Source organism: Anguilla anguilla, chromosome 4, assembly GCF_013347855.1.
Source record: "Anguilla anguilla isolate fAngAng1 chromosome 4, fAngAng1.pri, whole genome shotgun sequence".
Classification (NCBI taxonomy): Eukaryota; Metazoa; Chordata; class Actinopteri; order Anguilliformes; family Anguillidae; genus Anguilla; species Anguilla anguilla.
The window spans coordinates 55,510,548-55,522,485 of record NC_049204.1 but is presented as its reverse complement, the minus strand read 5'-3'; the positions used below and the strand labels follow the sequence as shown (position 1 = coordinate 55,522,485).

Genomic DNA, 11,938 nt, shown 5'->3' with positions numbered 1-11,938 from the left:
CTACGCGTAGCCTACACAAGTTAGGAGAACTCCGGCCCCCCAAGTTATTACATAATTCGTGGTGATTAGCTCAGCGGAATGGTTTCTAAAAATGTGAACCCTTTAAGAAACGCATGTGGACTAAAGTTATCCTTATCTGAGTAACTGATCATACTAATGCATATATGAGATATGCATACACATACATACATGCAAACTCACATCCATTCTAGCTCAAAGAAACATATAGGTATAGATTCAGTCATTTTTCCTTTACCATGAATGACAAATAGGCTAGCGATTTAGAAACGTAGCGTTATAAAGATAGTTACAGTAGCCTGGTTAAAAAGTAGATAACGATAGACCAACCATATTTTAAGTCATTTGTGTTGAATATTATACTTACAAGTCTTTACTAATTTATCAGTCGGAGTATTGAGGGAATAAAAAGCTTGTCAGAGGTGGGGGAGTCACTGATTTCATGAAACAGCAGAAGACTCTTCAAGGTCAGAGGAACATTGACATTAAAAGACAGAAAATACCCTTTTCTCCAAAATCACCTTGTGGAGCTGCGCTTTCATTCAGAGCGGATGCGGGCAGGCTGTAGGTGCCTGATCTGTCAGAGGAGACACTCTTACATTATCCAAGGATGGCAAATAGATTTTTTTTGAATTTCTGACAGTCTTTACAATTCCTCATTTTGCAGGTGGTAAAGCACTTTTTTTCCATTTTACTTTCATTTAACACATCACAGTTCTAAAATTTGAAATAAAAAACATTGGCTTTATGCATACAATTTATTTTTTATTTTTATTCCAATAAAATGCAATGAAATTGATCAGGGTCCTGGGAAGATTAGACAGTATACAAAAGAGTAATAGGGAAAAACCTCAATGTTATGGGAGAAAACTGGGGTTAACACTGTTTCCAGGGGGCCCTGGATATAAATCAGTGTCCAATGCTAGGCTAAGTGCGTCCTTTGATCCAGAGCCACAACCGTAGAGCTACTATAGGACACGTCTAGCTTAAATTTCACAGGGATGAGCGCATGGCCCGTTTAAAAAATGAGAGAAAATGAGAGAGAAAGCTGGATTTAGAATTTTGGGAAACTCCTAAGAGTGTCACTATGGTCCCTGGTATTGGTGGAGGCCAGTGGCTGCAGGGTGCACATGGGCGAGGCATTTAGAAGGACGTGGATAAAAGCTCTTTGTCCAGCTTGGCCAGAGGCCGTAATCGCCATTGATGTGAAGACCTGAAACTGAGCTGAGAGATTATTCACCCCAATGCACTGACCCACCGGGCCCCAGCAGGAGAACAGCGGGTCAGTCACTCATGTGAAAATATGGAGCTGATGTCACTCACACAATCTAAATCAACAGCTTTTCTTTTCTTTTACAAATATGATGCACAGTCATTTCCATGTGGAAACTTTTATTTAACACATTTCGTTATAAAAGCAGCTTTATTCAGAGATTCTCCAGATAATCTTGTTGGCTATATGTGGAGTGTTTGGAAATTAAGTGCTCGCAAATGAGGAGAACTGTAAAAATTTATCCTAGCATATGTTTGTATATCTATTACCCACTGAAATGTATAACGTATAAGCCAAAGATCTTTAAGAAAACATCAATTTACATCAGCAAATCAAAATCTCATTACACTTAAAAAGTAACATATTCCTGTTAATTACATGACTCAAAAAATAGTGCACTACTGTGTATAAAATTTTTGCAGTGTTTACTATTTTTTACCGGGGTATGCAAATCTATGAATTATTTCTTACACTGGGAAATGACAATCAGCACTGCAGAAGGGAAAAGTTCAGATTCAGAGGATGAGCCATTCTCAATTTCAAGTTGAGTCACGCATGACTAAAAAATCATATGTTTATGTAGAAATCTTTCATTACTCAGAACAGAGTTCAAAATACAAATCTACATAAATGTTATGAAGCAAAAATATATAAAGCTATTTGAAAATGTTATCTAAAAACACTGGAAAGAGATGCACATTTCAGCTTGTATGTCTCAATTCTAATGCCCCCCACCCCCACCCCCAAATGATCAATGCACAAGCACTGCAGTCCGGGTTTCGTTGCTCTTCCTCACTCTCTGGCTGGAATTTCCATGGTACTTCTGCTCCAGTTTTGCCACAGAAATGCAATGGAGAGTTCAAGCTCCTGCTGCTTCAGCACTGTCTCATTCCAATGTCTCTAAAGGCATTGAATCCCAGCACAGAGCAGTCATTTTTCACTGGACAGACCAGCTACAAAAAGCACAACGGTCCCAGGACAGCCCTGAAGTCTTGCACCCAGTGCTCTCCCCTGCGCCTCACACTGAGGTCTCTGAGGGGCAGCAGGTCCATGTCGCTCCCCAGTACCCCTGCACTGCTCCGAACAGACACCTGCACCTCTACCTGCAGACAAGACCACAGCACATCGACATGCTGCCATTGCTATAACACCATCCCACTCTTAATACCACTGCCTATTGGTTGTCCCTGACCCTCAATTTTTTCACAAGAAAATATACATAAAGGTCATAATAGGACATAACTAAAAGTAAATGTTATTGAATGTTATACTAAAAAATGTTTTTTTTTAAATGCAGGCTTGTGAAAATGCCTATTAATGTGTGTGGGCTGACATCTAGTGGCAACAATATGAACTGCAGTGACAGGACAATAATAGTCACTGAGCTACATCTGCTACAGGTCTGCTACATGACAGCAGCTAATAATTAATCATACAAAACATATTCATAGTAAGGTCTCACAGGAACAGCCTTCAGCTCCTACCTCACAACCTTGCCGTGACACAGTGGTGTAGGCTGAATCTGAGAGTCTGTGTTGTTCTTTGGAGTCTCCCATGAAACGTAGAATCCTGTGAGTTGCATTGCTCCCTTTAGATGTCCCGTTGTGAGAGTCAGTAGAGTTAGGGCAAGCAATGGTCACATGCTGAGAAGCAGAGTGACTATGTAGCCTCAGAAACCGGAGCTGGACTGTGGTGAGGCCTGTGTACTCAAACTGGAAGAAAATTACACAAACCATTAGACACTTGTAGGTCCTTTCCTGGACTTTTTAACAATATTAAGAATAAGTTTCCCAAATTTGTCATGTGTGGCTGGTCAGAATTTACCCAAAAGCCATTACTAAGCTGACTGAACCACTGGATTGAAGCATTGGAGCTCTTCTTTTCTGATTCCCATCTTCCTGAAATCTGCAGAGAGAAGAATCAGATCTGGGTACAAATATATCAGAAAATTCTTCCTAATCATAGAATGATGTCAACATGCCATAGTTCACCTCCCCTAATTCTGTGTAATAAATTATGTTCTATAACTTACGATACAATGTCACAAATTTTTGAATTGTTTCAGTCATCACGTTCAGCGTAAAAGTCTTCACTCCAGGAAAAAAAACAAAACAAATCGACACACTGCTATTTTACACAATCTATGTGATTCAAGCAAGGTAGATCCCATTTATGTGTCATTCATTTCCCCCAGAGGCCAGGGTAATTAAAAGGTGGTTCATTAAAAAATTGATTGCTCGTTAGATCGAAGCAAGAAGTCTTTTAATCTTTGGCATATCCCACAAACCTTATTTCCTTCACTACCCGAACAGTGACCTTAGCCATTGTCTATAACAGACTGTGTTTCGTGTTGAGGCAGAATGGGGCTCATCACCTGAGATTTGACAGGCGAAACACAGGTCAGCCCCCCTGCTGTGAAGTTACAGAAGACGTATAGGGCATCGAAAGGGCAGCCCTGATTAGGATCCACGTAGAAGTGCCCTGTAAGTATAAAGTCTGTGAAAACTCAGATACATCTGTGCATTTCTGTCATTACAGAACATTTACAATACAGACACAGTGTAACCCAGTGGGAGGAGTGACATATTGATTTAACTCTCACAGTGAGAAGGACACTACCCTGATAGCTGCGGTGCTATTTTAAAAATACAGGATAGGCACCTTGTTCAGAGGCAGTAGCGGTAGTATCTCAGGTAGCACTTGCTTGGCAAAGCAATGGCTTTCAGGAAAGGACACTCACTAGCCTGTACTGCCGCTGCTAGGCAATCAAACTCACCATCTGTCAAGTTTGGGTGGGTCAACATCAACTCTGAGCAAGTGGTGGCTGGATTGTCCTTGGTGCCCTCTGGCCAGCTGAACACATCCGTGGCCCTCCGTATCATCGGACTGTGCTGGAAACCATGTCTCTTCCCAGTCACTGTGCCGGATCTCTGAAAAAACAGTGACATCCCAGAGTAAAGAACTAGCACTTCATCACTTACCACTCATCAGTAAACATATAAATGAGCTCATTTCAAGTCATAAGTCTGAGTTTCAAATTCCATTAAAAAAGAATGCAAAAACAAACAAAAAAAAATTCTCATCAATTTTATGGAATCAAACCAATTTTTTAATTCAACTGTGAACCTACATTCTGTGGCCGCATTATCTGTCGAGGACTTCCAGGAGGACCGGGTTTTCCCTGCAACAAAGAGTTTCTTCAATAATATTGGTAAGATCATTTACAGTATTTTATCATTGCACGGGCTGCCTGGTAAAATCATATGCTGGCCTAGCCTTTAAGTATTTATTGTAAAATTTACGAGAATGTATTTAACACCAAGGTATGTTATACATATATAGTGGATAGAAAATGAATACACCCCCTTTCAAAGTTTTTACATTTGTTGTGTCAGGTTCTATAAACTTGCATGCATTTAAGTGGGACTTCCCTGATGAAAAGAAACGTTTTTCACTTTGACATTGTTAAGTGTGTAGATTAGCAAGAAAAAAATAGATTTACTCTATTTTAATTCCAGCCTATAGGTCAACTGAATGTGAAAATACTTAGAGGACGTGTATTTATTTTATATCCACTGTATGTGTGTTTACAAAAGGCTGTTGATCTTTCAGAGGCATCAAAAATATCAAAATACGGAATAACAACCCGGGCCTCCTTACCTGCGTTCCCCGATGGCCTTTCACTCCCTTAGACCCAGGCTGCCCATTCGCACCCTTCATGCCCTGTGAATGTCAGCAACAGAATCACATAGAATAACAAGTAAAAACGAAATAAGTACCTAGTGGAAAAATCGCAGTGTCACTTTTATTTTGGCCATACGACATGGTAGGTAAATCAAAAATTGCGTGCACATTTTTAACTAATGTCATAAAAGAAATACTGAGAATAAAATAACATAATTGATCTCCTTCCGATAACCTAAATACTGTTTCTGGATTCAGTAAACTAAGATAAACCAGAAATTTATAAGGTTAGTATTTCAGAGTGCTCCACATCATTTTTTAGTTGTCTGCTTTAATATTTTAAGGTTTATATCTCACCATAACAATGATTCATTGTGCTATGACTACAGCAAGAGAATTCATTTTTACATAAAACCTGTGCCGTGTAACCAGAATACTGCCAAAATGTAAAAGTAATGTCTGTATTATGCCACAGATCTGTCTCCTTATAACTATAAATGCCCTGAGGACTGGAAATAGTGTCATAGTCACAATAAAAAATAATTTTCTTGCAAGCAAACACTCTCACCATCTGAAGAAATAACTTACTTTCTTTCCCAGCAGACCCTGCAAAATAAAAAACATCAACATCTTGTCTTGATATTTTATTCCATATGTATTTATTTCATTATGTCAAGTTATTTAGCTATGTAATGTCCTTAGCCAGACTAACTTAAGATGGTTGCTTTTCAAAGATCGTCATACACATCCCATTTGTGCTGCTTTACAAGACTACAGACTACATACTGGTGCCTTAATCTAGGGTGCTGCAGATTTGAACCCTGGTGGAAATTCCAACTAACAGCCAACGATGGAATCTACTGTAGCTGGAACCAGCTGGACATTGGTGATGGCCTGCTGTCTGTTTCAAGCAGGGCCACCAGCTGAACATGGTCTTGCCCAGCTTGACCAACTCCAAACCAGCTGAAAACCAGCTGCACCAGCTTAAAACCAGACTGGAACCAAGCTGGAATTTCCACCAGAAAACCCAATGACTCTAACCACTACAGTACTTACCAAACATTCTCTTTAAACATTTCAATGTTTCTGAATAGTCTGCTACACAGCACTGACACAGATTACATTTCAAGTAACATTGAAGTTTCACAGTGCCATGAAAACTGAAAAAGCAAAGCCACTTACAGGAAGTCCTGGGAATCCCCTGCGTCCGGGAGGACCAGGAGGCCCAGTGTCACCCTGAAAAAATAGAATTTCAAAATACAGACTTAATATTGACAAAATATTATTAAATTGTCATTGTTTCAAAATGGAGGCCTTACATTCATTCTGTGAAGTGATTTAATCATATATATTTGTATATAAGGTAATGTATAGCAAGACGGCTCACATTTACAAGAAATCCATGAGTAGGTACAGCAACTGAAAAGCCCAGTCAAGCGGCAGTTACTTACCTGTACACCTTTTGGACCGTTGTGTCCATTGAATCCCAGTGTTCCTTGAATCCCCTATGAAAACAGCATAGCTGTCAGTGGAACTCTACTGTGCACTGTGAATTGGTAAGCTCCTGTCTTTGAACAAAGTAACTTACTTTAGCTCCTTGTGGCCCAATTGGTCCCAGTAGCCCCCTGATACCAGACAAACCCTGTAGAAAAGGAAGAGTCTAATTATAGACACAAACACAGATATGGAGTCACCGTAAGCACTGTAAATCTGTATTGTGATCTGTCCATTGTAAAGACCCACAGCTATTTAAGAACATCAATAAGAGTTGATGTTCGCAGCTTCTTATATTCATTTGAATTATTTGGCTTTACAGTAGATATTATACACAGTGCTTCATTTATGGCACTAATTATTAATATGAGCTGTAACTCAAAATAACCTGCTGACACAGAATGTGGAGAAGCCACTTATTTGAATCTGCTCAAGTTTGTTGGTGGGCACTACCTTTGGTCCTCGATGGTCATCCTTTCCCTTCTCTCCTACTAGTCCAGGAATCCCCTGCAAAACAACTCACCAGTCAAAATAAAGCTTGCATCATGTGACTAGACAATATTATGCATTACTGATAACCCCGAAGGTAACTCATGAACCACCAGAGGACATGTACTGTACCCTCGGCCCCATAGGTCCTGAAGGTCCTGGAGGTCCTTGCTTTCCTTTTGGGCCAGGACTGCCCTAAGCCAAACGATAATAAGTGTGTTCAATAACAAAAATACCAAAAAACTAAAGTTGACTATAATATGCAAACAAATGTCTCACTACCCAAATAAATGGAAGATTAGGAAGCACCTTATGACCTGGGGCTCCATGACTCCCAATTAGACCGTTAATCCCAACTGGACCCTGTGAAAAATTGTACAAAAAATCAATGGTAAAAAATCCTGAGATGATTAAAACATATGAATACAGTCAATATGACAAATGCAAACAAACAATTAAATAAGTAAATAAGCCAGAGTAACCTCCAAAAAGCCACTTAATCTAGACTGATAGTTTGCTGTGTTTTTCGTGGTTTGTTGTGAAATTAGTCAGTATATGCTGAGAAAAGACACCCAGAAATGGTAACCAGTGTTGAGGAACAAATAAAGTAGCGCACTCACTTTCCTTCCAGGCTGCCCAGCTCTTCCAGGCCTTCCCCTGTAGCCCATGTCCCCCTGGAAATGCACAGTTCCCAAATCCAGTGAACTCAATGCAATGACTCCATGAGCAGATTATATTACAGCAGAACACCTGCTGTATCACCACTCTTGGTAATATGCCCATGCCCTGCATGCATCACATCTGACGAACCTTTCACTAAATGTCTCTGGCACGCCACAGTGTTAGACTTAATGAAGCTGTTGTTCCATTTTGAGCTCTTGAGTGCAGAGACATCACACAGGTATAAATATAATATGCTAGAATATGTAGAAACACTGACACATTTAGTACCAGGCGATCTCATTTCAAAAGAACAAACTTACCGGATCACCTTCATTTCCCACAACACCTAGAAGTCCATCTAAGCCACTTTTACCCTGAAAGAGGGGCACAGAAAGTATTGAGGATATGCATAACTTAGTAAAAATTCTCAAGAAATATTAGTTATTGGTGTATTATGTAGCCATTACTTGAATAAACTTTGTGATACAGTGCAAGACAGTCAAGACATCTCAGCTGAAATCTTGAACTCCCAAAGTTTAGCAGTAATTGGATAATATGTTACTGTGCCATGAACAGCATCAATTGATCTGAGTTACAGCACAATTTCATATGCGGCAAGACCATGCAGCACACCTGTGCCTACAGGTAGCCGCTAGTCAAGAGAGGGACTTGCCTCAAGTGCCTGGCTGCCAGGTCTGGCTTTTTTTATCTACACTGACTAAAGTGGCTTTGCTTGAAGTAGACTAAAGCAGATTTTGCACTAACTTGTTGATACTGAAAACATTCAGTAGAAATGGTCTTTCCAAGCCATTACCTTGGTGACGAGTTAGACATAAAACTCCACTTGATAGATCTTGCCCTTTCTAAAATAAGCATAATTAAGACCATTGACAGGCATTTCTGGTTACACAACAGTTTAATTGCTTCCTTAGCTGACAAATGATAGTGCTTTAGATTGAAAATAAGCCCAGCAAACAGGCTTAAATTAATGCTTGAATTTATTTTCACAAATTTCTGTCATATTGATTGCTTTTTTAACCTTAAGGAAAGTTCCGTTTGTTTTTCGCTGTACCAAAGTCATTAATGCAGTTAATTACAAGATGCGTACTTAAACTTTGGGACAATTGGAGAAGAATGTCTTGTTTGCATTAGGACCAGAAACACTTACGGGTAATCCAGCCCTTCCAGATGGTCCAGGCTTTCCCTTTGGACCTTCAATTCCCTGAACCAATCAGAAGGTCACACTCAGTACAATGCACACACTGTTTAGCTGGTTACATTCAAACTGTGGTGTGCCTGCCACCACTGATTTTCATTCAGCAGTCCGCCAGCTGAGCTGGCCAATCATTGTGTTGGAAGGTGACATGTGCAGGTGCATAGTGCAGGTGCAGGCAGGTACTTGACGGACAGAGAATTCGCTCTGGTGTAATGAGTAAAATCCTCTCTGCCAAGGCAATGCTATGGCCAACAGTGAATGTAATGAGCTCATTCTGACCACCACGAACATCACGTCTCTAAGGGAAGCTTTAGCTGAAGGCACTAAGGAGTAATGAAAAATTGTCATTTTGTGTTGTAACTCACCTGTTTACCTACAGCACCCTTGACCCCTCTCCTTCCTTGGCCTTTCGATCCCTCCATTAAAGAAAAACACGAAACTGACAACTTATTCTAATGCATCCACACACATGAAAATTTTTTTACTTTTAAATTAAATCAAAATATATATGAGCTCACTGTCTCTGTCTTACCTTTGGCCCCTGTCTGCCTTTGTGGCCCTTGGGGCCCCGTAGCCCCAAAGGCCCTGGTCTACCCTTGGGGCCTGTATTTCCTTTATATGTGTTAGGTCCCACTGGCCCCTGTAGGACACATACTTGGGAGTTTAGGTATATTAAGCGCATACAAATTTGAAGTAATTCTGAAGTCCAAAACACAAACTGACCATTTTGCCTTGAGCTCCTGAAACTCCTTTGCTCCCTCTAGAACCTTGAGGTCCCTTACGAACAAAAAAACCAGATGAGGTCAAGAAGGTATACGTGAATTTAACAATCCAAGAGAAAATTTTGAAATTCTACAGAAGAACACCTACTCCCTGTCCTTCTGCACCACGAATACCAGGCTTTCCACTTTCCCCATGCTCCCCCTGTGAAGAGATATTAATGACAGTTTTCCTTTGTCATTGTTTCAAACAGATCTAAATGTGAATTAATAGTACATGGTGTATCAATTTTATCAATTCAAAAACCTATTATACAGAAGAAAGGAAGTGAATGCTCATACAGTCGAGTTAAATAAGTGGATTTCGCAGTTAGTAATGGTGCACTTCACCTTTGGTCCATGTAAACCAACTTTCCCCATGGACCCCGTCTTCCCTGGCAAACCCTTTCGGGGAAAAAAAGTTAATAAAATTTAAAACTCTCTTGCACTTTGTGGTCAATAACAAAACTGACTAATCTAACTATTAGCACATGATTGCATATCCCTTTTACTGCTAGAAACATTTGATATATTATAAAAAATAAATACAGTCTCAAAACTCACCAACGATCCTTTTGGCCCAAAAGGGCCAGGAGGGCCAAGCTTTCCTTGTACTCCCTAAAAAAATAAAACAGGACTGTTTAGAGGCCGGGCCCAAACTGACTTAGATCTGCCTCTTTTTGGCCCAATCATCTAGGTGTACAGTCTAAATAATATTATCAGTACATTCAAATAAGTCAACGTAATCCATGTAATTTAGCTTTTATGCATGCAAATGGTGGGTGCTCGTCCTTTTCGTGACCACATACTCACACTGAGTCCTCCTACGCCCTTCTCTCCCTTGACACCGCTACCTCCAATCTTCCCCATGGGACCGTACATTCCAGCCAGACCTGAAGCGCCTCGGACACCTGGCTGGCCCTGCAGACACACGGAGCAGTTCAGAGAGCAGCGACATAATCGCTCGTGTATTATGGGAGAGTGATGATCAAGGCCCATCTTTGGGGCTGACAGCTCAGTTCCAGTCCAAGGACTCACCTTCTCTCCAGGGACTCCGGGGGATCCCTTCTCCCCTGGGGCTCCAGGATAACCCTGAAACCCGAGACACAAGACCATTTCCTCTCCCTGTACACAACCAAGACTGAAATACACAAGCGTCACATCCAGCATTTTAGAAAGACCTACATGCTTGCTCAAACTCAACAGAATACACCGCATGCTCATATGGGAAGTATTGTGACTCACTTGCTTCCCTGGTGGTCCTTTAATGCCTTGAAGGCCCTGACTGCCTGGCACTCCCTGGGCTCCCTTCACCCCTCTCCCACCAGGAGGCCCAACCTTCCCCTTATCACCCTAGAGTAAAAAAACAAAAAGCAATAAACAGAACACCTTTCCCCACTGCGTAACTCTTCACCAGCTGAGATACTATTAAGCAGGAAGTTATTCATGCAACTAAGGCAGCATCCTAATGCTACCTTTAACCGTTAAACAAAGTGGCCTATTTATCTGTTAAACTGATACTCACACGCGGCCCCTTCTGTCCTGGTGTCCCCGAAGCCCCCATTAAACCAGCTGGGCCCTAAAACACAGCAACACTGGTCCTTTGCTTTGCAAAAGTACTAATCCTCTTACAGTTTTACAAAACATAACTGTTAATTCTAAGACACATTTCCAGTAACATTAGTAGTAATACTAATAGACACTAAGATATTTTGATAAGGTAAACTTATCCAAAACTTTTAATGTAGCAGTTACTACTGCAATATTGTAATCAGTAATCAATGCAGTATATCAATCTACCTCCTCACCATCGACACCAGCAACTCCCTTCTCCCCAGAAAGTCCCTTGAACCCCTGTACAAAGAGAAAATGCAAAATAATATCATTGTTATTTCAGTAGTATCTCTGTAATTGAGCCAACAATAAGAATAGAAGTTTGGATTACTCATCAGTGGTTTAATGAAAACTGGATAACAAAATGTAGTGCTGTCTAGAAACAAAGTCTTACCTTTTCCCCTTTGCCTCCTTGTGGTCCTATAGGTCCCCTAGGACCATCTTTACCCTTATAGTAGAAAAAGTAAAAATAATTTTTTTCACTTTGATACCAGCGTTTGGTCTATCCTCTCTTGCTATTAATCCATGCACCCAAACAGAAGGTTAGCCACTCACAGGGTAACCTGTAATCCCTTGTGGCCCCACTGGTCCTGCTGGCCCTGGGTCCCCAGGTGGCCCTTGAAGCCCCAGCTTCCCCCATGGACCAATATTACCCTGTATGCCCTGCGGTTACAAATGAAAAAGAAATGTTAACAACTTAATAGCTCCTTCATAACATACACGATGGCA

At 40.7% G+C, this 11,938-nt stretch overlaps 1 protein-coding gene across 1 annotated transcript in view; it reads right to left on the bottom strand.

The window, feature by feature from the left end:
- Positions 1-1,067: 1,067 nt before the first annotated feature.
- The window catches only part of si:dkey-21p1.3 (collagen alpha-1(I) chain), a 32,225-nt gene continuing 21,354 nt past the window's right edge, over positions 1,068-11,938 (bottom strand). The window contains exons 36-65 of the mRNA XM_035414660.1: positions 11,765-11,872; positions 11,604-11,657; positions 11,396-11,449; positions 11,121-11,174; positions 10,841-10,948; positions 10,634-10,687; positions 10,409-10,516; positions 10,160-10,213; positions 9,947-10,000; positions 9,708-9,761; positions 9,561-9,614; positions 9,370-9,477; positions 9,203-9,253; positions 8,790-8,843; positions 7,942-7,995; positions 7,579-7,632; positions 7,268-7,321; positions 7,091-7,153; positions 6,923-6,976; positions 6,564-6,617; positions 6,427-6,480; positions 6,158-6,211; positions 5,564-5,581; positions 4,952-5,014; positions 4,422-4,472; positions 4,068-4,221; positions 3,666-3,772; positions 3,116-3,196; positions 2,776-3,003; positions 1,068-2,394 (exon numbers count right to left, since the gene is read on the bottom strand). Of these exons, the coding sequence (XP_035270551.1) occupies positions 2,245-2,394; positions 2,776-3,003; positions 3,116-3,196; positions 3,666-3,772; positions 4,068-4,221; positions 4,422-4,472; positions 4,952-5,014; positions 5,564-5,581; positions 6,158-6,211; positions 6,427-6,480; positions 6,564-6,617; positions 6,923-6,976; positions 7,091-7,153; positions 7,268-7,321; positions 7,579-7,632; positions 7,942-7,995; positions 8,790-8,843; positions 9,203-9,253; positions 9,370-9,477; positions 9,561-9,614; positions 9,708-9,761; positions 9,947-10,000; positions 10,160-10,213; positions 10,409-10,516; positions 10,634-10,687; positions 10,841-10,948; positions 11,121-11,174; positions 11,396-11,449; positions 11,604-11,657; positions 11,765-11,872 (2,262 nt within the window). The 3' untranslated portion in view covers positions 1,068-2,244. The remainder of the gene's footprint in view (positions 2,395-2,775; positions 3,004-3,115; positions 3,197-3,665; positions 3,773-4,067; positions 4,222-4,421; positions 4,473-4,951; positions 5,015-5,563; positions 5,582-6,157; positions 6,212-6,426; positions 6,481-6,563; positions 6,618-6,922; positions 6,977-7,090; positions 7,154-7,267; positions 7,322-7,578; positions 7,633-7,941; positions 7,996-8,789; positions 8,844-9,202; positions 9,254-9,369; positions 9,478-9,560; positions 9,615-9,707; positions 9,762-9,946; positions 10,001-10,159; positions 10,214-10,408; positions 10,517-10,633; positions 10,688-10,840; positions 10,949-11,120; positions 11,175-11,395; positions 11,450-11,603; positions 11,658-11,764; positions 11,873-11,938) is intronic.